General features: G+C 43.0%; 2 protein-coding genes across 4 annotated transcripts; one reads left to right on the forward strand and one right to left on the reverse strand.

Moving 5' to 3' along the window:
- On the reverse strand, positions 1-27,536 carry LOC110525175 (cell division cycle protein 20 homolog B). Of its 3 annotated transcripts, none has more exons than XM_036979241.2 (12): positions 27,370-27,536; positions 27,204-27,278; positions 20,596-20,833; positions 15,529-15,623; positions 15,143-15,190; positions 14,396-14,486; positions 6,518-6,735; positions 5,034-5,128; positions 4,678-4,906; positions 2,480-2,605; positions 1,233-1,353; positions 1-516 (listed from the first exon to the last, which is right to left on the reverse strand). In XM_036979241.2, the coding sequence occupies exons 1-12, from the start codon at positions 27,430-27,432 to the stop codon at positions 419-421; spliced, it is 1,497 nt and encodes a 498-aa protein (XP_036835136.2). In that variant the 5' UTR covers positions 27,433-27,536; the 3' UTR covers positions 1-418. The 3 variants fall into 3 exon arrangements, with proteins under 3 accessions (XP_036835136.2, XP_090092996.1, XP_090092995.1); XM_090236870.1 differs by having other exon boundaries at positions 15,139-15,190; positions 27,370-27,530; XM_090236869.1 differs by lacking the exons at positions 27,204-27,278; positions 27,370-27,536 and adding an exon at positions 21,096-21,793 and having other exon boundaries at positions 15,139-15,190.
- LOC110525174 (putative glutathione peroxidase 8) lies at positions 20,771-22,832 on the forward strand. Its single transcript, XM_021605124.3, has 3 exons — positions 20,771-21,433; positions 21,620-21,881; positions 22,181-22,832. Exons 1-3 carry the CDS (start codon positions 21,128-21,130, stop codon positions 22,342-22,344), a joined length of 732 nt encoding a protein of 243 aa, XP_021460799.3. The 5' UTR covers positions 20,771-21,127; the 3' UTR covers positions 22,345-22,832.
- Positions 27,537-27,997: the final 461 nt, after the last annotated feature.

Genomic DNA, 27,997 nt, shown 5'->3' on the forward strand with positions numbered 1-27,997 from the left:
TATGTGACCAATACAATTACATTTTATTTGATTCACATACATCTCTCAGAAAAGCTCAGTTGCCATTTCATCTGGCTCGGAGAGGATTTGTTGTGTTGAAAGTCAAACCTCAAAACACCTGAATCATTTCTCATGAGAACAGTCCATGCATACCTTATTGAATGTGTGTGTGTGTGTGTGTGTGTGTGTGTGTGTGTGTGTGTGTGTGTGTGTGTGGGTGGGTGTGTGTGTGTGTGTGTGTGTGTGTGTGCGTGTGTGCGTGTACATGCGTCTGCATGTCTGTGTTGATTCTAGGAGTTCCAGACATGGCTCAGAGAGTCTGCCCCAGCTGAGAGGAAGGGAAAGGAGCTTACTTCTAGGTGTCCTAGGTGTCCTAGGTGTTTTAGATGTCCTAGGTGTCCTAGGTGTTCTAGGTGTTCTAGGTGTTCCAGACATGGCCCAGACAGTCTGCTCCAGCTGAGAGGAGCTTGGTTCCATTGGGACTGAGGGCCAGGTGCAAAACACGACCAATGTGACCTGAAAAAAAAAATCACAATAACAGCATTGTAACAATGAGAAAAATACGTATCTGGTCTTATCAGGCTCCCCTATCTGTGGGTTGAGCAGCTCTTATACAGTACCAGTCCAAAGCTTGGACACACCGACTCATTCAAGCGTTTTTGTTTTTACTATTTTCTACATTATAGAATAGTGAAGACATCAAAACTATGAAATACAGTGCCTTGCGAAAGTATTTGGCCCCCTTGAACTTTGCGACCTTTTGCCACATTTCAGGCTTCAAACATAAAGATATAAAACTGTATTTTTTTGTGAAGAATCAACAACAAGTGGGACACAATCATGAAGTGGAACGACATTTATTGGATATTTCAAACTTTTTTAACAATTCAAAAACTGAAAAATTGGGCGTGCAAAATTAGTAGTAACAGAACATTTATGTTTAGTAGTAGTAGCAGTAGAAGTAGTAGCAGTAGAAGTAGTAACAGAACATTTATGTTTAGTAGTAGTAGTAGTAGTAGTAGTAGTATCAGTAGTAGTAGTAGCAGTAGCAGTAGTAGTAGTAGTAGTAGTATCAGTAGTAGTAGTAGCAGTAGTAGTAGTAGTAATAGCAGTAGTAGTAGTAGTAGTAGTAGTAGTAGTAGTAGCAGTAGTAGTAGTAGCAGTAGTAGTAGTATCAGTAGTATCAGTAGTAGTAGTAGCAGTAGTAATAGTAGCAGTAGCAGATGTCTCACCATGTAGCTGGTAGGTCTCTTCCAGTGAGGGGGAGGGGCTCCAGCAGGTTATGTGGTGATGAGGAAGACCATGGCCAGTGAACAGAGCCTTCCTCTCCTCTGACCAGACCACGGAACACACCTACAATATAATAGAATAGATAGAACAACTTTCAATGATACATTTGATAACAATAACCTAGTAAATTACATTAGATGTCAACAACTTATAAAGCCCAATATTGTGACATTTTCCAAGCATTTGAATTCATATCACAATCACTAATACTATACAGTGTCTTGGGAAAGGAGTCTGACCCCTTCACATTTTGTTACGTTACAGTCTTATTTTAAAATGTATTCAAAATTATTATTTTTCCTCATCAATCTACACACATTACCCCATTATGACAAAGCAAAAAAAATGTTTAGACATTTTTGCAAATGTATTTAAAATTAAAAAAACTGAAAGATCACATGAGAGATCACATTTAAGTATTCAGAGCCTTTACTCAGTACTTTGTTGAAGCATCTTTGGCAGCGATTACAGCCTCGAGTCTTCTTGGGTATGACGCTACAAGCACATCCAACATCTGGGAACTTGTATTTGGGAAGTTTCTCCCATTCTTCTCTGCAGATCCTCTCAAGCTCTGTCAGGTTGGATGGGGAGCATCGCTGCACAGCTATTTTCCGGTCTCTCCAGAGATGTTCGATTGGGTTCAAGTCCAGGTACAAGGCCACTCAAGGACATTCAGAGACTTGTCCCCGGTGTTGTGCCTGGTTTCCTCCAATCTTGGTTTCACCAGACCAGAGAACCTTGTTTTTCATGGTCTGAGAGTCCTTTAGGTGCCTTTTGGCAAACTCCAAGTGGGCTGTCATATGCCTTTTACGGAGTAGTGGCTTCCGTCTGGCCACTCTACCATTAAGGCCTGATTGGTGGAGGGCTGCAGAGATGGTTGTCCTTCTGGAAGGTTCTCCCATCTTCATAGAGGAACTCTGGAGCTCTGTCAGAGTGACCATCAGGTTCTTGTTCACCTCCCTGACCAAGGCTCTAGGAAGAGTCTTGGTGGTTCCAAACTTCTTCCATTTAAGAATGATGGAGGCCACCATGTTCTTGGGGACCTTCAATTCTGCAGACATTTTTTGGTACCCTTCCCCAGATCTGTAACTAGACACAATCCTGTGTGTGTGTGTGTGTGTGTGTGTGTGTGTGTGTGTGTGTCTGTTGAGATCAAATATATGAAATGACTGCGTTGTGTAACACCCACCTGTGAGTTGGTCTGGGCGGAGTCAACGCAGGTACCTGATTGGTTATTCCAGATCCTCAGAACACCGTCGCTCTGCCCCCCTCCCGTGGCGATCAACTCCTTCTGCCAAGGACACCATGCCATAGCCTATACAGACACACACACACACACCTCGGTTAACTAAAGAACTAAAGTCTCGGGTAAATTGGTCAAATGATTGATTAAGTTCTAGTGCTATACATGTTCAGAGAAGAGATAGAACGAGGATCGGAAACCAGAACGAGGATCGGAACCAGAACGAGGATCGGAACCAGAACGAGGATCGGAACCTGAACGAGGATCGAAAACCAGAACGAGGATCGGAACACGAACGAGGATCAGAAACCAGAACGAGGATCGGAACCCGAACGAGGATCGGAAACCAGAACGAGGATCGGAACCAGAACGAGGATCGGAACCAGAATGAGGATCGGAACCTGAACGAGGATCGAAAACCAGAACGAGGATCGGAACACGAACGAGGATCAGAAACCAGAACGAGGATCGGAACCCGAACGAGGATCGGAAACCAGAACAAGGATCGGAACCCGAACGAGGATCGGAACCCGAACGAGGATCGAAACCAGAACGAGGATCGGAAACAGAACGAGGATCGGAACCCAAACGAGGATCGGAACCCGAACGAGGATCGGAACCAGAACGAGGATCGGAAACAGAACGAGGATCGGAACCCGAACGAGGATCGGAACCAGAACCGGAACCAGAACGAGGATCGGAAACAGAACGAGGATCGGAACCAGAATGAGGATCGGAACCAGAACGAGGATCGGAAACCGAACGAGGATCGGAACCGGAACGAGGATCGGAACCCGAACGAGGATCGGAAACCGAACGAGGATCGTAACCAGAACGAGGATCGGAACCAGAACGAGGATAGGAACCCGAACGAGGATCGGAACCAGAACGAGGATCGGAACCAGAACGAGGATCGGAACCCGAACGAGGATCGGAACTAGAACGAGGATCGGAACCAGAACGAGGATCGGAAATAGAACGAGGATCGGAACCCGAACGAGGATCGGAACCAGAACGAGGATCGGAACCAGAACGAGGATCGGAAATAGAACGAGGATCGGAACCAGAATGAGGATCGGAACCAGAACGAGGATCGGAACCAGAACGAGGATCGGAACCCGAACGAGGATCGGAACCAGAACGAGGATCGGAACCAGAACGAGGATCGGAACCCGAACGAGGATCGGAAACAGAACGAGGATCGGAACCAGAACGAGGATCGGAACCAGAACGAGGAGCTCCACCCTCTCTTTTTGTAAGTTATGGGCAAGTATATGGGCCAAATTTCTCCTCCCCTTCCGAACACCCTAGAAATCATGATTTGTCCAAAAGCCACAGAACATGTAGTAGTAGCAGTAGAAGTAGTAACAGAACATTTATGTTTAGTAGTAGTAGTAGTAGAAGTAGTAGTAACAGAACATTTATGTTTAGTAGTAGTAGTAGTAGAAGTAGTAGTAACAGAACATTTATGTTTAGTAGTAGTAGTAGTAGTAACAGAACATTTATGTTTAGTAGTAGTAGTAGTAGAAGTAGTAACAGAACATTTATGTTTAGTAGTAGTAGCAGTAGAAGTAGTAACAGAACATTTATGTTTAGTAGTAGTAGTAGTAGAAGTAGTAACAGAACATTTATGTTTAGTAGTAGTAGTAGTAGAAGTAGTAACAGAACATTTATGTTTAGTAGTAGTAGTAGTAGTAACAGAACATTTATGTTTAGTAGTAGTAGCAGTAGAAGTAGTAACAGAACATTTATGTTTAGTAGTAGTAGCAGTAGAAGTAGTAACAGAACATTTATGTTTAGTAGTAGTAGTAGTAGAAGTAGTAACAGAACATTTATGTTTAGTAGTAGTAGCAGTAGAAGTAGTAACAGAACATTTATGTTTAGTAGTAGTAGTAGTAGAAGTAGTAACAGAACATTTATGTTTAGTAGTAGTAGCAGTAGAAGTAGTAACAGAACATTTATGTTTAGTAGTAGTAGTAGTAGTAGTAGCAGTAGCAGTAGCAGTAGTAGTAGTAGTAGTAGTAGCAGTAGCAGTAGCAGTAGTAGTAGTAGTAGTAGTAGTAGTAGTAGTAGTAGTAGTAGTAGTAACAGAACATTTATGTTTAGTAGCAGTAGTAGCGAACACACACACTGAGGCCACACACCTTGACCGCACTGGGTTGTGTCATTGTCCTAGCAGGTGGGTGTGTCTTCGTCTTAGACCCCAGGTCATTGGTCCAGATGTTGAGGAGGCCGTCTATTGAGCCACTGGCCAGCCAATCTCCTTGCGGCGCCCACTCCAGCCCGCACACGGCCCCTTGTTGTTGGAACACACCCACTGTCGGGGTGTCAAGTCGGTAGTCATGGTGATGGATTAGCCCGAGAACAGAACCGCTGTCAGGGACAAGAACATGGTTGTGTTTCTCAACTCCTCAAGAGCCTTAACAGTACACACACACACACACACACACACACACACACACACACACACACACACACACACACACACACACACACACACCTGCTGAGTACGTGTTGGTTCCAGCTAAGCGCCCCCACTCCAGAGAGGTGTGACGTTATAGTTCTCAGTCTGGTCCTCTTCTCCACATCCCACAGCTGGGGGGGAGACGGAGAAGGAGGGGGAGAAGGAGAGGGAGAAGGAGGGGGAGAAGGAGAAGGAGGGGGAGAAGGAGAAGAAGAGGGAGAGGGAGGGGGAGAAGGAGAAGGAGGGGGAGAAGGAGAAGGAGAGGGAGAGATAGGGGGAGGGGGAGAAGGAGAGAGAGGGGAGGGGGAGAAGGAGAGGGAGGGGGAGAAGGAGAAGGAGAGAGAGGGGGAGGAGGAGAAGGAGAGGGAGGGGGAGAAGGAGAAGGAGAGGGAGGGGGAGAAGGAGAAGGAGGGGGAGAAGGAGAAGGAGGGGGAGGGGGAGAAGGAGAAGGAGGGGGAGAAGGAGAAGGAGGGGGAGAAGGAGAAGGAGGGGGAGAGGCAGATGCGGAGGGAGGGGGAGAGGCAGATGCAGAGGGAGAAGGAGAGGGAAGGGGAGAGGCAGAGGGAGAGGCAGATGCAGAGGGAGAAGGAGATGGAGGGGGGAAGGGAGAAGGAGAGGGAGAGGCAGAGGGGGAGGCAGAGGGGGAGGCAGCGGGGGAGGGGGAGAGGTGTCTTACAAACATCACTAACGTAGAACATGACATGCACATGGCCGTGCTAAGCTAAACCTAACCTCACTGTAAGCAGGAAATCACTCCACTGTGTTTGAAGATGTGATATTGTTCTGTCAACATACTTTCAACATGAAGACCTGCCAACAAAACAATCCAACACCCTCAAAAGGAAACAACACAAATATATCATTATATTAAAGCAGCCAGGTCACGCGTGATACAAGTCAGTATTTGACGTCCGTCCGTGTCTGTAGACGTCGGGAGAGGACGTGGAAACCGTCCACTAGGGGGGCAACAGTGAGCGCGTAGGTTTCAGTTGTGGACAGGGGGTTGGTGGATGGACCTAAGCATTTGCCTCTGATTACAGAGGTCGCAATTTCAAATCCAGCGATAGAAGGTTGTTTTTGAGATTTTTGTTTTTTAAGCCTATCCCAAATCTTTAACCCTTACCTTAAATCATTCGGAGTTAACGCCTAACCTTACGATTTCAACTTTTAAATAACTTTAAAATGTGACGTTTGAGAAACACGGAGCAACGTCTAATTCTGACATGAGACGGTGAGAGCTAGTCGATTGAAGACACACTCTAGAACACGTGTAAATCATTTCAGCCAGTAGTTTTGAAAGTGGTGTTCACGAGTTAAAAGTGGTCCCTGTTTGTTGCGTACAACGTCATCCATTTTGTGTGATATGTTACCAATGAAATTAGTGCAAAATATTACTTTTTTCTTAAACATTTATTTTACAGATAGATTGTAGGTTCTATCAATTTAATTTATTTTGATTTTTTGTGCAATAAGTTTTAGGAATTTGTTGTGCTAAAGGTTCGAGCATGTTTGTCTCCCACCTGCACGTCGCCCTCCTTGGTCCCGATGCCCAGTGTACATCCATCTCTGCTCCAGGACACAGAAGACACAGAGTGAGACAGGCTCAGTGGGAGAGAAGGTGCTGCTCTGGGATGGATGCAGCCCTGCAGAGTGGGTGTGTCTGCCTTCCACAGGAAAACGTCACACCCCAGGGCCATGGCCACGATTCCACTGTTACTCCAGTCCAATGGGTGGCTGTCTGAGGAGAGGAGAAAGATTTTTAAATTAACAAACGTACTATTGACACATAGTATTTGCAGTTACAGTATTCTACTAAATAGACAGCTCTGTTTGTGTGTTTTATCACAACAAGTTCAAGTTTGACCTACGAATTTTGTGAATTTGTGTTCAATGCTCTACAACAAAGCTTTCTTAGTGTCCAATAAACTTTCTCTGCCCTTAACCTTGTTCTGAACACCTCCAAAACAAAGGTCATGTGGTTTGATAAGAAGAACGCCCCTCTTCCCACAGGTGTGATTACTACCTCTGAGGGTTTAGAGCTTGAGGTAGTCACCTCATACAAGTACTTGGGAGTATGGCTAGACGGTACACTGTCCTTCTCTCAGCACATACCAAAGCTGCAGGCTAAAGTTAAATCTAGACTTGGTTTCCTCTATCGTAATCGCTCCTCTTTCACCCCAGCTGCCAAATTAACCCTGATTCAGATGACCATCCTACCCATGCTAGATTACGGAGACATAATTTATAGATCGTCAGGTAAGGGTGCTCTCGAGAGGCTAGATGTTCTTTACCATTCGGCCATCTGATTTGCCACCAATGCTCCTTATAGGACACATCACTGCACTCTATACTCCTCTGTAAACTGGTCATCTCTGTAAACCTGTCGCAAGACTCACTGGTTAATGATTATTTATAAAAACCCTCTTAAGCCTCACCCCCCCCAGCCCCCCCCATCTGAGATATCTACTGCAGCCCTCATCCTCCACATACAACACCCGTTCTGCCAGTCACATTCTGCTAAAGGTCCCCAAAGCACAGTAAGTAAAATATCGTTGTCTCAGCCTTCTTTCCCTTTCCCTTTGTGCTGCTACCATGTTGTGCTGCTACCATGTTGTGATGCTACCATGCTGTGATGCTACCCTGTTTTGTGATGCTACCCTGTTTTGTGCTGCCATGTTGTGCTGCTACCATGTTGTGCTGCTACCATGTTGTACTGCTACCATGTTGTACTGCTACCATGTTGTGATGCTACCATGCTGTGATGCTACCCTGTTTTGTGATGCTACCCTGTTTTGCGATGCTACCATGCTGTGATGCTACCCTGTTTTGTGATGCTACCCTGTTTTGTGCTGCCATGTTGTGCTGCTGCCATGTTGTGCTGCTACCTGTTTTGTGCTGCTGCCATGTTGTGCTGCTACCATGTTGTGCTGCTGCCATGTTGTGCTGCTGCCATGTTGTGCTGCTACCATGTTGTGCTGCTGCCATGTTGTGCTGCTGCCATGTTGTGCTGCTACCATGTTGTACTGCTACCATGTTGTACTGCTACCATGTTGTGATGCTACCATGCTGTGATGCTACCCTGTTTTGTGATGCTACCCTGTTTTGCGATGCTACCATGCTGTGATGCTACCCTGTTTTGTGATGCTACCCTGTTTTGTGCTGCCATGTTGTGCTGCTGCCATGTTGTGCTGCTACCTGTTTTGTGCTGCTGCCATGTTGTGCTGCTACCATGTTGTGCTGCTGCCATGTTGTGCTGCTACCATGTTGTGCTGCTACCATGTTGTGCTGCTGCCATGTTGTGCTGCTGCCATGTTTTGTGCTGCTACCATGCATGTTGTGCTGCTACCATGTTGTGCTGCTACCATGCTGTCATGCTACCATGTTGTGTTGCTACCATGCTGCGTTGTTGTCGTAGGTCTCTCTCTATGTAGTGTTGTCTCTCTTGTCGTGATGTGCGTTTTGTCCTATATTTTTATTTAATTTATTTTTAATCCCAGCCCCCGGTCCTCACAGGAGGCCTTTTGGTAGGCCGTCATTGTAAATAAGAATTTGTTCTTAAAACTGACTTGCCTAGTTAAATAAAAGTTAAATAAAAAAATACATACATACAATCTGATTGTGAAGACAAACACTAACAACTTCATATGATCTTCCAGTGAACTTAACATATCGTCTGATTTTGGAATTTATATTTCACTTCCTGGAGAATCTGTTAAAGAGAGGTTGCGTCAGTCTATATGTTCCATTAACTAGAAGATAAACACACGCATTACCAACACACACACACACACACTCCCAGAAATGCATAATCTGACAAAGATCTGGGTAAAGAATTAAGCTTGAACCCTATCCAAAAGACAAACGTCCATTCTTTCCACAGCTATAGCAAGATCACACCAGATAGACTACAGTATTCAACGTTTGTCCAGGTCCTCAAGACGTCAATACCACTAGTGGCAACATTTTTTTTATTTTTTTTTATTCCACCTTTATTTAACCAGGTAGGCTAACAAGTTCTCAACTGCGACCTGGCCAAGATAAAGCATAGCAGTGTGAACAGACAACAACTCAGAGTTACACATGGAGTAAACAATAAACAAGTCAATAACACAGTAGAAAAATCATATTTACAGTGTGTGCAAATGAGGTAGGATAACGGAGTTAAGGCAATAAATTGTCAATAGTGGCAAAATAATTACAATATAGAAATGTAGAAACACTGGAGTGATAGATGTGCAGAAGATGAGTGTACAAGTAGAGATACTGGGGTGCAAAGGAGCAACATTTACAGATAGGCTATGTACAGGCGCAGTGATCTGTGAGCTGCTTTCACAGCTGGTGCTTAAAGCCAGTGAGGGACATATGAGTCTTCAGCTTCAGTGAGTTTTTTGCAGTTCCCAGATTGTTGCAGCATTACCCCAGTTAACCAGGGGTAATGAACGCCTACATTTCATTTGGTCCATTTTTCTTATGATTAACCATCTGGTGTTTTCTGTTTAAACAATTTGGTAGCTATAACACAACAGATACGCCTGTTAGCTATAACACAACAGATACGCCTGTTAGCTATAACACAATAGATACGCCTGTTAGCTATAACACAACGTAGCCTGTTAGCTATAACACAACAGATACGCCTGTTAGCTATAACACAATAGATACGCCTGTTAGCTATAACACAATAGATACGCCTGTTAGCTATAACACAATAGATACGCCTGTTAGCTATAACACAATAGATACGCCTGTTAGCTATAACACAATGGATACGCCTGTTAGCTATAACACAATAGATACGCCTGTTAGCTATAACACAATAGATACGCCTGTTAGCTATAACACAACATAGCCTGTTAGCTATAACACAACGTAGCCTGTTAGCTATAACACAATAGATACGCCTGTTAGCTATAACACAATAGATACGCCTGTTAGCTATAACACAATAGATGCGCCTGTTAGCTATAACACAACATAGCCTGTTAGCTATAACATAACGTAGCCTGTTAGCTATAACACAACAGATACGCCTGTTAGCTATAACACAATAGATACGCCTGTTAGCTATAACACAATAGATACGCCTGTTAGCTATAACACAATAGATACGCCTGTTAGCTATAACACAATAGATACGCCTGTTAGCTATAACACAATAGATACGCCTGTTAGCTATGACACAATGGATACGCCTGTTAGCTATAAGACAATGGATACGCCTGTTAGCTATAACACAACGTAGCCTGTTAGCTATAACACAACAGATACGCCTGTTAGCTATAACACAATAGATACGCCTGTTAGCTATAACACAATAGATACGCCTGTTAGCTATAACACAATGGATACGCCTGTTAGCTATAACACAACGTAGCCTGTTAGCTATAACACAACAGATACGCCTGTTAGCTATAACACAATAGATACGCCTGTTAGCTATAACACAATAGATACGCCTGTTAGCTATAACACAATGGATACGCCTGTTAGCTATAACACAATGGATACGCCTGCTAGCTATAACACAATAGATACGCCTGTTAGCTATAACACACGTAGCCTGTTAGCTATAACACAATAGATACGCCTGTTAGCTATAACACAATAGATACGCCTGTTAGCTATAACACAATGGATACACCTGTTAGCTATAACACAACGTAGCCTGTTAGCTATAACACAACTGATACGCCTGTTAGCTATAACACAATAGATACGCCTGTTAGCTATAACACAATGGATACGCCTGTTAGCTATAACACAACGTAGCCTGTTAGCTATAACACAATGGATACGCCTGTTAGCTATAACACAATAGATACGCCTGTTAGCCATAACACAACGTAGCCTGTTAGCTATAACACAATAGATACGCCTGTTAGCTATAACACAATAGATACGCCTGTTAGCTATAACACAATAGATACGCCTGTTAGCCATAACACAACGTAGCCTGTTAGCTATAACACAATAGATACGCCTGTTAGCTATAACACAATGGATACGCCTGTTAGCTATAACACAATGGATACGCCTGTTAGCTATAACACAATAGATACGCCTGTTAGCTATAACACAATGGATAGCTGTTAGCTATAACACAATAGATACGCCTGTTAGCTATAACACAACGTAGCCTGTTAGCTATAACACAATAGATACGCCTGTTAGCTATAACACAACAGATACGCCTGTTAGCTATAACACAATGGATACGCCTGTTAGCTATAACACAACGTAGCCTGTTAGCTATAACACAATAGATACACCTGTTAGCTATAACACAATAGATACACCTGTTAGCTATAACACAATAGATACGCCTGTTAGCTATAACACAATAGATACGCCTGTTAGCTATAACACAATAGATACGCCTGTTAGCTATAACACAATAGATACGCCTGTTAGCTATAACACAATAGATACGCCTGTTAGCTATAACACAACGTAGCCTGTTAGCTATAACACAACAGATACGCCTGTTAGCTATAACACAATAGATACGCCTGTTAGCTATAACACAATAGATACGCCTGTTAGCTATAACACAATGGATACGCCTGTTAGCTATAACACAATGGATACGCCTGTTAGCTATAACACAATAGATACGCCTGTTAGCTATAACACAACGTAGCCTGTTAGCTATAACACAACAGATACGCCTGTTAGCTATAACACAATGGATACGCCTGTTAGCTATAACACAATGGATACGCCTGTTAGCTATAACACAATAGATACGCCTGTTAGCTATAACACAATGGATAGCTGTTAGCTATAACACAATAGATACGCCTGTTAGCTATAACACAACGTAGCCTGTTAGCTATAACACAATAGATACGCCTGTTAGCTATAACACAACAGATACGCCTGTTAGCTATAACACAATGGATACGCCTGTTAGCTATAACACAACGTAGCCTGTTAGCTATAACACAATAGATACACCTGTTAGCTATAACACAATAGATACACCTGTTAGCTATAACACAATAGATACGCCTGTTAGCTATAACACAATAGATACGCCTGTTAGCTATAACACAATAGATACGCCTGTTAGCTATAACACAATAGATACGCCTGTTAGCTATAACACAACGTAGCCTGTTAGCTATAACACAACAGATACGCCTGTTAGCTATAACACAATAGATACGCCTGTTAGCTATAACACAATAGATACGCCTGTTAGCTATAACACAATGGATACGCCTGTTAGCTATAACACAATGGATACGCCTGTTAGCTATAACACAATAGATACGCCTGTTAGCTATAACACAACGTAGCCTGTTAGCTATAACACAACAGATACGCCTGTTAGCTATAACACAATAGATACGCCTGTTAGCTATAACACAATAGATATGCCTGTTAGCTATAACACAATGGATACGCCTGTTAGCTATAACACAATGGATACGCCTGTTAGCTATAACACAATAGATACGCCTGTTAGCTATAACACAACGTAGCCTGTTAGCTATAACACAACAGATACGCCTGTTAGCTATAACACAATAGATACGCCTGTTAGCTATAACACAACGTAGCCTGTTAGCTATAACACAATAGATACGCCTGTTAGCTATAACACAATAGATACGCCTGTTAGCTATAACACAATAGATACGCCTGTTAGCTATAACACAATAGATACGCCTGTTAGCTATAACACAACGTAGCCTGTTAGCTATAACACAATAGATACGCCTGTTAGCTATAACACAATAGATACGCCTGTTAGCTATGACACAATGGATACGCCTGTTAGCTATAAGACAATGGATACGCCTGTTAGCTATAACACAACGTAGCCTGTTAGCTATAACACAACAGATACGCCTGTTAGCTATAACACAATAGATACGCCTGTTAGCTATAACACAATAGATACGCCTGTTAGCTATAACACAATGGATACGCCTGTTAGCTATAACACAACGTAGCCTGTTAGCTATAACACAACAGATACGCCTGTTAGCTATAACACAATAGATACGCCTGTTAGCTATAACACAATAGATACGCCTGTTAGCTATAACACAATGGATACGCCTGTTAGCTATAACACAATGGATACGCCTGTTAGCTATAACACAATAGATACGCCTGTTAGCTATAACACACGTAGCCTGTTAGCTATAACACATCATAGCCTGTTAGCTATAACACAATAGATACGCCTGTTAGCTATAACACAATAGATACGCCTGTTAGCTATAACACAATGGATACACCTGTTAGCTATAACACAACGTAGCCTGTTAGCTATAACACAACTGATACGCCTGTTAGCTATAACACAATAGATACGCCTGTTAGCTATAACACAATGGATACGCCTGTTAGCTATAACACAACGTAGCCTGTTAGCTATAACACAATGGATACGCCTGTTAGCTATAACACAATAGATACGCCTGTTAGCCATAACACAACGTAGCCTGTTAGCTATAACACAACGTAGCCTGTTAGCTATAACACAATAGATACGCCTGTTAGCTATAACACAATAGATACGCCTGTTAGCTATAACACAATAGATACGCCTGTTAGCCATAACACAACGTAGCCTGTTAGCTATAACACAATAGATACCGCCTGTTAGCTATAACACAATGGATACGCCTGTTAGCTATAACACAACATAGCCTGTTAGCTATAACACAACAGATACGCCTGTTAGCTATAACACAATGGATACGCCTGTTAGCTATAACACAATAGATACGCTTGTTAGCCATAACACAATGGATACGCCTGTTAGCTATAACACAATAGATACACCTGTTAGCTATAACACAATGGATACGCCTGTTAGCTATAACACAACGTAGCCTGTTAGCTATAACACAACAGATACGCCTGTTAGCTATAACACAACAGATACGCCTGTTAGCTATAACACAATGGATACGCCTGTTAGCTATAACACAATAGATACGCTTGTTAGCTATAACACAATAGATACGCCTGTTAGCTATAACACATTAGATACGCCTGTTAGCTATAACACAACGTAGCCTGTTAGCTATAACACAATAGATACGCCTGTTAGCTATAACACAATAGATACGCCTGTTAGCTATAACACAATAGATACGCCTGTTAGCTATATTTTATTTCCATTCAAAATCGTATTTTACCTACTAACCCCTAACTCCTAACCCCTAACCCCTAACTCCTAACTCCTAACTCCTAACCCCTAACTCCTAACCCCTAACTGCTAACCCCTAACTCCTAACCCCTAACCCCTAACTCTCTGTGTGTGTGTGTGTGTGTGTGTGTGTGTGTGTGTGTGTGTGTGTGTGTGTGTGTGTGTGTGTGTGTGTGTGTGTGTGTGTGTGTGTGTGTGAGAGAGAGAGAGAGTGCCATGCACTCACAGTAGTCATCCTGCAGAGAGGGCAGTGCCAGAGTCAGCTGTGGTTTAGACTGGTCTGGAGTAGAGGGAGCCATATACATGACAGAGAATGGCTGCAGGACAGATTAACACACAGAGACACACACAGTCAGGACACAGAGTGAAATTATACTGTAGCACAGGAGGCCGGAGGCTTGAAAGGAATTCATGGAATGCTATCAAATTTCATTCACTCCATTCCAAACATGATTATGAGTCTGTCCTCCCGTCACCAGCCTCTCGTGTACTGCTGACAGAGCAGTATTAAATATAAATATAGCAGTCCTACTAAATATAGCAGTCCTACTACATATAGCTGTCCTACTAAATATAGCAGTCCTACTACATATAGCAGTCCTACTAAATATAGCAGTCCTACTACATATAGCTGTCCTACTAAATATAGCAGTCCTACTAAATATAGCAGTCCTACTAAATATAGCAGTCCTACTACATATAGCAGTCCTACTACATATAGCAGTCCTACTAAATATAGCAGTCCTACTAAATATAGCAGTCCTACTAAATATAGCAGTCCTACTAAATATAGCAGTCCTACTACATATAGCAGTCCTACTAAATATAGCAGTCCTACTACATATAGCAGTCCTACTACATATAGCAGTCCTACTACATATAGCAGTCCTACTAAATATAGCAGTCCTACTAAATATAGCAGTCCTACTAAATATAGCAGTCCTACTAAATATAGCAGTCATTCTGTACCTGCCTTCTCTGAACATCTGTCCTGTTCTCCAGAAGCAGACCACACCCAATCCTACAACAACAACAACAACAACAACATAGATATTTACAGTACAAACAAGGACAATTCTCCTTCATGGGTACATTTCCCATATCCCCATGTGGACAATGGCTATTTAAGTTACAGTTAGGTTTAGGAGTTAGGAGTTAGGGGTTAGGAATTAGGAGTTAGGAGTTAGGAGTTAGGGGTTAGGAGTTAGGAGTTAAGGAAAATAACATTTTAAAGGGAAATCAAATGAAGGTCCCACAACAATAGTAAAACAAAACGTGTGTGTGTGTGTGTGTGTGTGTGTGTGTGTGTGTGTGTGTGTGTGTGTGTGTGTGTGTGTGTGTGTGTGTGTTTGAATAGACCTGTTTAGGCACATTCCTCCTGTAAGTGGTCGATGCGGTGACAGGTCTGACGACATGCTGTGGTAGGTCTGACACTACAGCCTCCGTCACTGTGTCTGAAAGAGAAAGTTCACACCGTCGGTGACAGACTAGTGGAATCTGTGTGGGTAGCTGGACCGGCAGGATGACGGACAGTGAAGGTGAACAGGGTGGTCACGGGGTCAGCTGACAGAGGAATGGATGAGACTGAGGCAGGAATTCCTTTAACCATAAAGTGGTGTATTTACTGGGTAGTCTGTGTTGCATCACAAAGGAAACAGAATAACAGGTATCCAATCAAATACATAATCACAAAGATCAAATCATAACAGGTATCCAATCAAATCATACCAATCCTTCTAATTATTAACATAATTAGGGAATGAAACAATCCAGTTCATTTAAGAGATCAATAGGAATCATCCTTGAGTCATTTAGGCTCGTAATCATTTAATCATAATCACGAGAAGAATAATACAATCAGTGATCGGTTAATTCAATCTATAATCCCCATTAGTTTGATATCAGAATCGATCAGTTCAGCAAACAATGACGTTTCATATTTCACCCTTTCAAGTTTGTCTTCATAGGTACATGTAATTTCATTACATATTTTTTTTTGCATTTTATTTCACCTTTATTTAACCAGGTAGGCTAGTTGAAAACAAGGTCTCATTTGCAACTGCGACCCTGGCCAAGATAAAACAAAGCAGTTCGACACAAACAACAACACAGAGTTACACATGGAATAAACAAACATACAGTCAATAATACAGTAGGAAAATCTATATACAGCATGTGGAAATGAGGTAGGATAAGAGAGGTCAGGCAATTAATAGGCCATGGTGGCGAAGTAATTACAATATAGCAAATAAACACTGGAATGGTAGGATGTGCAGAGGATGAATGTGCAAGTTGAGATACTGGGGTGCAAAGGAGCAAGATAAATAAATAAATACAGTATGGGGATGCGGTTGATTGGATGGGCTATTTACAGATGAACTATGTACAGGTGCAGTGATCAGTGAGCTGCTCTTAAAGCTAGTGCTGCTATGGTGACCAGTGTACTGAGATAAGGCGGGGCTTTACCTAGCACTTGTAGATGACCTGGAGCCAGTGGGTTTGGCGACGAGTATGAAGCGAGGTCCAGCCAACGAGAGCATACAGGTCGCAGTGGTGGGTAGTATATGGGGCTTTGGTGACAAAACAGATGGCACTGTGATAGACTGCATCCAATTTGTTGAGTAGAGTGTTGGAGGCTATTTTGTAAATTACATCGCCGAAGTCGAGGATCGGCAGGATGGTCAGTTTTACGAGGGTATGTTTGGCAGCATGAGTGAAGGATGCTTTGTTGCGAAATAGGAAGCCGATTCTAGACTTAATTTTGGAATGGAGATGTTTAATGTGAGTCTGGAAGGAGAGTTTAGTCTAACCAGACACCTAGGTATTTGTAGTTGTCCACGTATTCTAAGTCAAAGCCGTCCAGAGTAGTGATGCTGGACGGGCGGGCAGGTGCGGGCAGCGATCGATTGAAAAGCATGCATTTAGCTTTACTTGCATTTAAGAGCAGTTAGATGCCACGGAAGGAGAGATGTATGGCATTGAAGCTCGTCTAGAGGTTAGTTAAACACAGTGTCCAACGAAGGGCCAGAAGTATACAGAATGGTGTCGTCTGCGTAGAGGTGGATCAAAGAATCACCAGCAGCAAGAGTGACATCAATGATGTATACAGAGAAGAGAGTCGGCCTGAGAATTGAACCCTGTGGCACCCCCATAGAGACTGCCAGAGGCCTGGACAACAGGCCCTCCGATTTGACATACTTAACTCTATCGGAGAAGTAGTTGGTGAACCACGCGAGGCAATCATTTGAGAAACCAAGGCTGTTGAGTCTGCCAATAAGAATGTTGTGATTGACAGAGTCGAAAGCCTTAGCCAGGTCGATGAATACGGCTGCACAGCAATGTCTCTTATCGATGGCGGTTATGATATCGTTTAGGACCTTGAGCGTGGCTGAGGTGCACCCATGACCAGCTCTGAAACCAGATTGCATAGTGGAGAAGGTACGATGAGATTCGAAATGGTCAGTAATCTGTTTGTTAACTTGGCTTTCGAAGACCTTAGAAAGGCAGGGTAGGATAGATATAGGTCTGTAGCAGTTTGGGTCTAGAGTGTCTCCCGCTTTGATGACCGCGGCAGCGGCAGCCTTCCAATCTAATCTCAGACGATACGAAAGAGAGGTTGGACAGGCTAGTAATAGGGGTTGCTATAATTTTAGAAAAGAGAGGGTCCAGATTGTCTAGCCCGGCTGATTTGTAAGTGTCCAGATTTTGCAGCTCTTTCAGAACATCAGCTATCTGGATTTGTGTGAAGGAGAAGTGGGGTACGTTTGGGCGAGTTGCTGTGTGGAGCGCAATTCTGTTGACCGGGGTAGGAGTAGCCAGGTGGAAAGCATGGCCAGCCGTAGAAAAATGCTTCTTGAAATTCTCAATTATTGTGGATTTATCAGTAGTGACCGTGTTTCCTAGCCTCAGTGCAGTGGGCAGAGGTGCTCTTATTCTCCATGGACTTTACAGTGTCCCAGAACTTTGAGTTTGTGCTACAGGATGCACATTTCTGTTTGAAAAAGCTAGCCTTAGCTTTCCTAACTGCCTGTGTATATTGGTTCCTAACTTCCCTGAAAAGTTGCATATCACGGGGGCGATTCGATGCTAATACAGAACACCACAGGATGTTTATGTGCTGGTCAAGGGCAGACAGGTCTGGAGTGAACCATGGGCTATATCTGTTCCTGGTTCAAAAATGTTTGAATGGAGCATTCGTATTTAAGATGGTGAGGAAGGCACTTAACACTTATCTTTTATAGAATAACCAGGCATCCTCTACTGACGGGATGAGGTCAATATCTTTCCAGGATATCCCGACCAGGTCGATTAGAAAGGCCTGTTCGCAGAAGTGTTTTAGGGAGCGTTTGACAGTGATGAGTGGAGGTCGTTCGACCGCTGACCCATTACGGATGCAGGCAATGAGGCAGTGATTGCTGAGATCTTGGTTGGAAACAGCAGAGGTGTATTTGGAGAGCGAGTTAGTTAGGATGATATCTATGAGGGTGCGGATTTACGGATTTGGGGTTGTACCTGGTAGGTTCATAGATCATTTGTGTGAGATTGAGGGCATCAAACTAAGATTGTAGGATGGCCGGGGTGTTAAGCATATCCCAGTTTAGGTCACCTAGCACCACGGGCTCAGAAGATAGATGGGGCAATCAATTCACATATGGTGTCCAGGGCAATGCTGGGGGCAGAGGGTGGTGTATAGCAAGTGGCAACGGTGAGAAACTTGTTTCTGGAAAGGTGCATTTTTAGAAGTAGAAGCTCAAATTGTTTTTGGTACAGACCTGGATAGTAAGATAGAACTCTACAGGCTATCTCTGCAGTAGATTGCAACACCGCCCCCTTTGGCAGTTCTATCTTGGCGGGAAATGTTGTAGTTAGGAATGGACATTTCAGGGTTTTTGGTGGTATTCCTAAGCCAGGATTCAGACTCGGCTAACACATCCGGGTTGGCAGAATGTGCTGAAGCAGTGAGTAAAACAAACTTAGGGAGGAGGCTTCTAATGTTAACATGCATGAAACCAAGGCTTTTACGGTTACAGAAGTCAACAAATGAGAGCACCTGGGGAATAGGAGTGGAGTTAGGCACTGCAGGGCCTGGATTAACCTCCACGTCACCAGAGGAACAGAGGAGAAGTAGGATAAGGGTGCGGCTAAAAGCCTATAAGAACTGGCCGTCTAGCACGTTCAGAACAGACCTAATTAAAGCGCCCCTGGCCCAGCTGAGTAAATGGCAATGAATGAAAGGATTATTCCACCAACTCCATGGGCCTTTTCTACAGTCAGCTTGCATCATGTATAAACGCAACGAATTGCAAAAAATCGCTGAAGTTGGAGACTTTTATCTCCCTCACCAACTTCAAACATCAGCTATCTGAGCAGCTAACCGATCGCTGCAGCTGTACATAGTCTTATCGGTAAATAGCCCACCCATTTTTACCTACCTCATCCCCATACTGTTTTTATTTATTTACTTTTCTGCTCTTTTGCACACCAATATCTCTACCTGTACATGACCATCTGATCATTTATCACTCCAGTGTTAATCTGCAAAATTGTAATTATTCTCCTACCTTCTCATGCCTTTTGCACACAATGTATATAGACTCTCTTTTTTTCTACTGTGTTATTGACTTGTTAATTGTTTACTCCATGTGTAACTCTGTGTTGTCTGTGTCACACTGCTATGCTTCATCTTGGCCAGGTCGCAGTTGCAAATGAGAACTTGTTCTCAACTAGACGACCTGGTTAAATAAAGGTGAAATAAAACATTAAAAAACATGAAACAACTTCAAAGATTTTACTAAGTTACAGTTCATAAGGAAATCAGTTAATTTAAATAAATAAATTAGGCCATAATCTATGGGATGCAGCCATGGGTGGTCCCTGGGAGTGCATAGGCCCACCCACTGGGGAGCCAGGCCCAGCCAATCAGAATTAGTTTTTCCCCACAAAAAGGCTTTACAGACAGAAATACTCCTCAGCACCCCCCCAGCACAAGGTGCACCTGTGTAATGATCATGCTGTTTAATCAGTTTCTTTGTATGCCACACCTGTCAGGTGGATGGATTATCTTGGTAAAGGAGAAATGCTCACTAACAGGGGGATAAACACATTTTGTGCACAAAAATTAAGATATATATTTTTTGTGCGTATGGAACATTTCTCATGAAACATAGGACCAACACTTTACATGTTACATGTATATTTTTGTTCAGTGTATGTCTGTGTACCTTTACAGTCATTGGTGCTTACAATAACAGGAAATAAGAGGGGGCCCTTTTCACATAAACAACATTGTGTATATTTGTGGCTGTTTGAAAATATAGAAGTAGACCTCGTAGAGTTAACTGTTAAACCTTACCTGTAGTAGGCTACTTATATTATAAAAAGAAAAAAAACATTAATTCCTTCATGCATTCATTCATTAATTCAAACCTTGAAGGCTTGTCTCTGTGCTCTGCTCTTGTGTCAGTTTTGTTCTCGCTGCGCCCCCTGACGGTGAATCCAGAGACAGTCTCTGACAGACCGTGTCGACCTCTCGGCAGGGAGAATGGCGCCCCCTGGCGACCATGGGGCTACTGGCTAAAGGCTGCTCTGCGCTCAGCCGCCTGGTCACCATCCGACTCTTGAAGCGTTTGTACGATGATGAGAGATGAGGCGCCTCGGTGCTTGTCTAAAAAAAATAGGAAAATAGACCTGACATTAGAATAATGGCTGATAAAAAATGTGTTATTATCTGCAACAAATAGGATCAAGTGTATCCCTATATTCACATCTTACGCTATTTTTTAAAAAGTAGACCCACAGTAAAACATTCCAGATTTAAAGATTTTGCCCGAGATGTAGGCCTAGACATATAATAAATCAGAGTGTTGATAAATCGACATAAAAACGAAATGCCTATAGTGAAATGTGATGCCTAACACAGAACAGACCTCCTCCAAAGCCGTTGGCTCCTCACTTCGCTATGCGCCCGTCCAGCCAGACTCAACCCAGCAGCGGTTCACTAACTCCTTCCCCCGCCCCAAGCTCTCATTGTTCCCCCTCCAAGATGGAGGCGCTGGAGGTTTTGGGGGGCTACCCGACCAAGCCCTCGAACCCTCGATCACGAATGGTCAGGGTTCTACTGAGTATGACTGTTGTTATGGGATGTTTATTAACGCTACATAGTTTTCTCAAAATCACTAAGTCGCGGAAGCCGCAAGATTTCTACTCTTTTGAGGTGAAGGACGCCAAAGGGAGAAGCGTTTCTCTGGAGAGATACAGAGGCAAAGTAAGTTCACATCAGCAAAACTCCGCTAGTAAACTAACTGAACTCAGTGTAGGCGTACTGCTGAAGTCACTTCGTTTTTCTAAAATGTTGATAACTGGTTTCTGCGATTTAGCACGTTTCCCCCCCAAAAAAGTATAGTATTTAGGCCTAATGTTTACAATCCTCTGATTTTCTTCATGCGCGCAGGCGTCTCTGGTTGTCAACGTGGCGAGCCACAGCGAACACACAGAGAATAACTATCGCTCTCTGCAAGAGCTGCACCGGGAACTGGGGACGTCCCATTTCAACGTGCTGGCTTTTCCCTGCGGCCAGTTCGGGGAGACCGAGATGGGGACCAGCCGGGACATCGAGGCCAACGCCAAGAACACCCATGGCGTCACCTTCCCTATTTTCAGTAAGATCAAAATCATGGGATCGGAGGCGGAGCCAGCTTTCAAATTCATAACAGGTAAGACACAGTAGACTTTATCATTAAAACAGAGATCTAATCAATATAGTTTAGTCTTTTTCTAAGGACAAGAAGAACAAGGTGAAGGTTATCAACAAGTAAACAAAGCTTAGCCTATAGGCCTTTACAGCCTTATATTTTGTGTATATAAAATGTGTATTTTCTATTCTATTCAAGATCATGTTTTTCATGGACACTGTGGGTGTAAGAGGAATTGTAGTTATTGCGGTACATTGGCAACACAACACCAACACAGAACATTAGGCCTGATAAATGTTTGTTTCCATTTCACCATACAGATTCTGTAAAAAAGATTCCGAAGTGGAACTTCTGGAAGTTCCTGGTGAACCCTGAGGGCCAGGTGGTGAGGTACTGGAAGGCAGAGGAGCCCGTCGACAGCGTTCGTCAGGAGGCCACGGCCATGGTGCGCGAGATCATTCTGAAGAAAAGGGCAGAGCTCTAACAGCGTGGAACTCGTCAAGACAGGAGTGACTACACCTCTTGAGTTCGATTGAACATTCCTGGGGTACTGTGTGACGGACGAACATTTCAACACACTTTATTATGATTTGACCACTTTGACAAACTTTGCAGAAGATCATGTTCATTGCACTGTAGGTGGGTTTAGTATTTTACTGGATGGCAACAGGACTACAATAAGAGTGTGTGTGTGTGTGTGTGTGTGTGTGTGTGTGTGTGTCTCTGTGTGTGTGTGTCTCTGTGTGTGTGTGTGTGTGTCTCTGTGTCTCTGTGTCTCTCTGTGTGTGTGTGTGTGTGTGTGTGTCTCTGTGTGTGTGTGTGTGTGTGTGTGTGTGTGTGTGTGTGTGTGTCTCTGTGTGTGTAATATAGATGTTCTTTGTGTCAGTACTCTCTGGTAGCTGCATGTACACATGGCCATCTTGTTCAGTTTGTCTTGTCCTGAGATAAATTAAAGACTGTTATGTTTATAAACGTTTAAATCAAAGTTTATTTGTCACGTGCGCCGAATACAACAGTGAAATGCTTACTTTCAGCCTCTAACCAATAGTGCAGAAAAGGTATTAGGTGAACAATAGGTAAGTAAAGATATAAAACAACTGTAAAAAGACAGGCTATATACAGTAGAGAGGCTAAATACAGTAGAGAGGCTATATACAGTAGAGAGGTTATATACAGTAGAGAGGCTATAAAAGTAGCGAGGCTATATACAGTAGAGAGGTTATATACAGTAGAGAGGCTATAAAAGTAGCGAGGCTATATACAGTAGAGAGGCTATATACAGTAGAGAGGCTATATACAGTAGAGGCTATATACAGTAGAGAGGCTATAAAGGTAGCGAGGCTATATACAGTAGAGAGGCTATATACAGTAGAGAGGCTATATACAGTAGAGAGGCTATATACATTAGAGAGGTTATATACAGTAGAGAGGTTATATACAGTAGAGAGGCTATATACAGTAGAGAGGCTATATACAGTAGAGAGGCTATATACAGTAGCAAGGCTATTAAAGTAGGGAGGCTATATACAGTAGAGAGGCTATATACAGTAGAGAGGCCATAACAGTAGAGAGGCTATATACAGTAGAGAGGCTAAATACAGTAGAGAGGTTATATACAGTAGAGAGGCTATATACAGTAGAGAGGTTATATACAGTAGAGAGGTTATATACAGTAGAGAGGCTATATAACAGTAGAGAGGTTATATACAGTAGAGAGGTTATATACAGTAGAGAGGCTATATACAGTAGAGAGGTTATATACAGTAGAGAGGCTATATAACAGTAGAGAGGTTATATACAGTAGAGAGGTTATATACAGACACCGGTTAGTCAGGCTGATTGAGGTAGTATGTACATATATACAGTAGAGAGGTTATATACAGTAGAAAGACTATACAGACACCGGTTAGTCAGGCTGATTGAGGTAGTATGTACATATATACAGTAGAGAGGTTATATACAGTAGAGAGACTATACAGACACCGGTTAGTCAGGCTGATTGAGGTAGTATGTACATATATACAGTAGAGAGGTTATATACAGTAGAGAGGTTATATACAGACACTGGTTAGTCAGGCTGATTGAGGTAGTATGTACATATATACAGTAGAGAGGTTATATACAGTAGAGAGACTATACAGACACCGGTTAGTCAGGCTGATTGAGGTAGTATGTACATATATACAGTAGAGAGGCTATATACAGTAGTGAGGCTATATACAGTAGAGAGGCTATATACAGTAGAGAGGCTATATACAGTAGAGAGGCTATATACAGTAGAGAGGTTATATACAGTAGAGGCTATATACAGTAGTGAGGCTATATACAGTAGAGAGGCTATATACAGTAGTGAGGCTATATACAGTAGAGAGGCTATATACAGTAGAGAGGCTATATACAGTAGAGAGGCTATATACAGTAGAGAGGCTATAAAAGTAGCAAGGCTACATACAGACACCGGTTAGTCAGGCTGATTGAGGTAGTTTGTACATATATACAGTAGAGAGGCTATATACAGTAGAGAGGTTATATACAGTAGAGAGACTATACAGACACCGGTTAGTCAGGCTGATTGAGGTAGTATGTACATATATACAGTAGAGAGGTTATATACAGTAGAGAGACTATACAGACACCGGTTAGTCAGGCTGATTGAGGTAGTTTGTACATATATACAGTAGAGAGGTTATATACAGTAGAGAGACTATACAGGCACCGGTTAGTCAGGCTGATTGAGGTAGTATGTACATGTTTAATGTAGTACAATCATAAAATAAACTGTTAATGTAGAATTTCAAGTAATCAACTTAAAGGGACCTTGTTTCATTGATTCATGAGTATTTTACACGTTTGATACAATGTTTCCAATGTTGACCTTAAAGTATCCTATTCGTGATATGGAAAACTGTGTAACTGCTGAACTCAACACATCGTGACACGGATTCTATCTCCTCCTTTAAAAAAAATATATTAAAAAAAATATATATATATATATTTAACTAGCGCAAGTCAGTTAATAAGAACACATTCTTATTTACTATGACGGTCTACCCTAACCAAAGCCAGATGACACTGGGCCCATAGTGCACTGCACTATAGGACTCACAGCCAGATGTGATGTAGCCTGGATTTGAACCAGGGACTACAGTCTTGAACAGAGATGCAGTGCCTTAGACCGCTGCGCCACTCAGGAGCCTCCTATCTCCTCACCTTCACAACCTAAGCACGTATAAAAGAGAGATGTATGTGATCGTATACAAATGTAAGCAAGGTTTGAAATTATTATGTTTTATTCAAATATTATCTCTGTTTGAGGTTCTTGTGGTCAATTTACCATCTACAAATGATTTGTAATTATGTTCAGGCCCCCCGACCATCGTCCCATGGCTGAATCTGGTTGATGATCTCTGCTGTGATGTACGGCCATTAGAGATGGTGATATCCAATGATCAGTGACGGTTTACATGGACAGCTAGAGGGCAGCAGCAGGTAAGCTGGTAAAACAAACCAATCAGCTAACAAGACACTGCCTCCCAGCCGCCCAATCGGAACAGAAGAGAACGCAAGGGCGGCCAACCCTCTTCCTGGAGAGCCACTAGGGCTCCAGCCCTGCTCTAACACACCTTATGCAGTGAATCAAAGTAACAGGGATAAGCAGATTAGTAGAATTGTAGAATTAGGTGTGTTAGTGCAGGGTTGGAACAAAAAGAAACGTCTGTATGCAGCATGCCTGCCCAGGTGGGTTAAATCCTTGGCGGGTGGAGGCGGAGTTTCGGGTGAGAGGTTAGGGAGCAACTGTAGAGTGAGCTGACAAATGAGAAAACAGTCAGCTAACGTTACACTGCCTACTAACCAATCACGTTACATTACACTGCCTACTGACCAATCACGTTACATTACACTGCCTACTAACCAATCACGTTACATTACACTGCCTACTGACCAATCACGTTACATTACACTGCCTACTAACCAATCACATTACATTACACTGCCTACTGACCAATCACGTTACATTACACTGCCTACTGACCAATCACGTTACATTACACTGCCTACTGACCAATCACGTTACATTACACTGCCTACTAACCAATCACGTTACATTACACTGCCTACTAACCAATCACGTTACATTACACTGCCTACTGACCAATCACGTTACATTACACTGCCTACTGACCAATCACGTTACATTACACTGCCTACTGACCAATCACGTTACATTACACTGCCTACTAACCAATGTTCCCCTTTGAAGAACCCTTATTGATTCCAGGTAAAGAAGGCCCTTTTGGGTTCCATGTACATGTAGAACCCTTTTCACAGAGGGTTATGGAACCCAAAGGGGTTCTACCTGGAACCAATAAGGGTTCTCCTTTCGGGACAGCCAAAGAACCCTTTTGGAACCCTTTTTTTCCAAAGAGTAAAAACCACGCACATTTCACCACTATCTCATAACCGATTACATCATACGTTCTGCCCATTCATTGATGAATTCAGCCCAGCACCTTGTAATAAAGGAAGAGTGTTTGACTTTCTAGGCTACTTGTGTTTCTGTCTCTGCCAGCTGCTTCTTTGACATCTGCTGCCCACTCAAATCAGCTTTCACCACCAGATCCCGCCCAGCCCACAGGAGGACTTCAATCTGTGTTACCAGACCCCGCCCACAGGAGGACTTCAATCTGTGTTACCAGACCCCGCACAGCCCACAGGAGGACTTCAATCTGTGTTACCAGACCCCGCCCACAGAAGGACTTCAATCTGTGTTAACCAGACCCAGCCCACAGGAGGACTTCAATCTGTGTTAACCAGACCCAGCCCACAGGAGGACTTCAATCTGTTTTACCACCTAAACTGGCATTTGTGTTAGTCTGAGAAACCAATTTTTATTTTTATTTTATTAAATCAAATAGGTGCAATAGCTGTTTTAAGGTGCATGCCTGCCTGTCTGTCTGTCTCTGTGTCTGCCTGTCGGTCTGCCTGTCTCTGTGTCTGTCTGTCTGTTAAAGGTGTGGGGGGGGGGGGGGGGGGCACTGCTTCAGACAGCAGCAGTGAGGAGTGTAGCTGACAGCGGTCAATCACATTAGCACAGCTAGCAGCGGTACACTGCCACACTGTCACCATCCTCTCCTCCCCTCTTCTCTGCTTTTCTGTTCTCTCCTCCCCTCCTCTCCCCCTTTCATGTCTTCTCCTCCTCTCCTTTCCTGTCCACTGATATGTTTAAAAAACTGGTTTAACTATTATTTACTCCGGGTCTTCTTCATTGTATTGTGGCACAATCAACGTATATGTGTGTTATTACTAGCCTACGTTATAAAATGATTGACATCACCACCTTACCTTTTGTGATGTAGGAACGGAGCAATGTCTCCTCTTCGTCCTGAAATCCACCAGCAGCCTCCTCGTGATGTTCTCCTGACCGGTAGAATAAAAAAAAAAAACAGTTTACACTCGGCGTTCACCCCACAATTACGCACTACACAACACTAGGTGGACCTAAACCTACCCAAAGCACCGTGTCCTCGGTTTTCACTTTAAAACGCGAATATCTATTCAACTTCCAGTCCATGTTAGCTTAACAAAATAAAAACTCTTGCGAACTTTACTGGCTGACAGTAGTAGCCTAACTTGTTACCCTTTCGATCCACTGTGGCTGAATGTGCACCTGTTTTTTTCCTGCGCTTCGTAGTTCCTAAATACGCGCAGGGGCGGATGCCGGAGCGGGAAGTCTGTTCCTCGTCTCGCCATTGGTGGATAGGGAGGTGAACCCCGTCACTGGCAGGGTTTCCCCTCTGTAGAGGCGTCCTAGTTTCCCTGGAAACCGTGCCACAGTGCCACAGTGAAACAATATCTAATCTAAAGAGTCAACAGAGCGCAACGCGGCAAAGTTTTAAAGGTCTTGGCGCGGTTATAAGAGAATAGCGTGTAATTTATTTTTAAACTGTCAGCATTATCAATGGTTAATTAAAAAACAATCGAACATTGTCTTGCAATTCTGTAGGGTCCTAATTTATTTTTGGACATTCCTTCATGCTTTATTGTAGACTAGCTCACACACACACACACATACGTTTCGATCCCAAAATATGTTTTTCTAGAAAGTGATAAAGCAGTCTATAGAAGGCCTACATTAA

The sequence above is a fragment of the Oncorhynchus mykiss genome, chromosome 6 (genome assembly GCF_057628025.1).
Source record: "Oncorhynchus mykiss isolate SJ-2025 chromosome 6, ASM5762802v1, whole genome shotgun sequence".
Taxonomy (NCBI): domain Eukaryota; kingdom Metazoa; phylum Chordata; class Actinopteri; order Salmoniformes; family Salmonidae; genus Oncorhynchus; species Oncorhynchus mykiss.

Bases quoted from the DNA above. Each gene is read 5' to 3' on its own strand.
- LOC110525174 (XM_021605124.3), top strand. From the start codon at position 21,128: ATGCGCCCGTCCAGCCAGACTCAACCCAGCAGCGGTTCACTAACTCCT. The intron at 21,434-21,619 runs GTAAGTTCACAT...TCATGCGCGCAG, and splicing joins TGGAGAGATACAGAGGCAAA to GCGTCTCTGGTTGTCAACGT. The intron at 21,882-22,180 runs GTAAGACACAGT...TTCACCATACAG, and splicing joins AGCTTTCAAATTCATAACAG to ATTCTGTAAAAAAGATTCCG.
- LOC110525175 (XM_036979241.2), bottom strand. From the start codon at position 27,432: ATGGACTGGAAGTTGAATAGATATTCGCGTTTTAAAGTGAAAACCGAG. The intron at 20,834-27,203 runs GTAAGGTGGTGA...TATTTTTTTTAG, and splicing joins CCGTTCCTACATCACAAAAG to ACAAGCACCGAGGCGCCTCA. The intron at 1,354-2,479 runs GTGGGTGTTACA...ATTATATTGTAG, and splicing joins CCGCCCAGACCAACTCACAG to GTGTGTTCCGTGGTCTGGTC.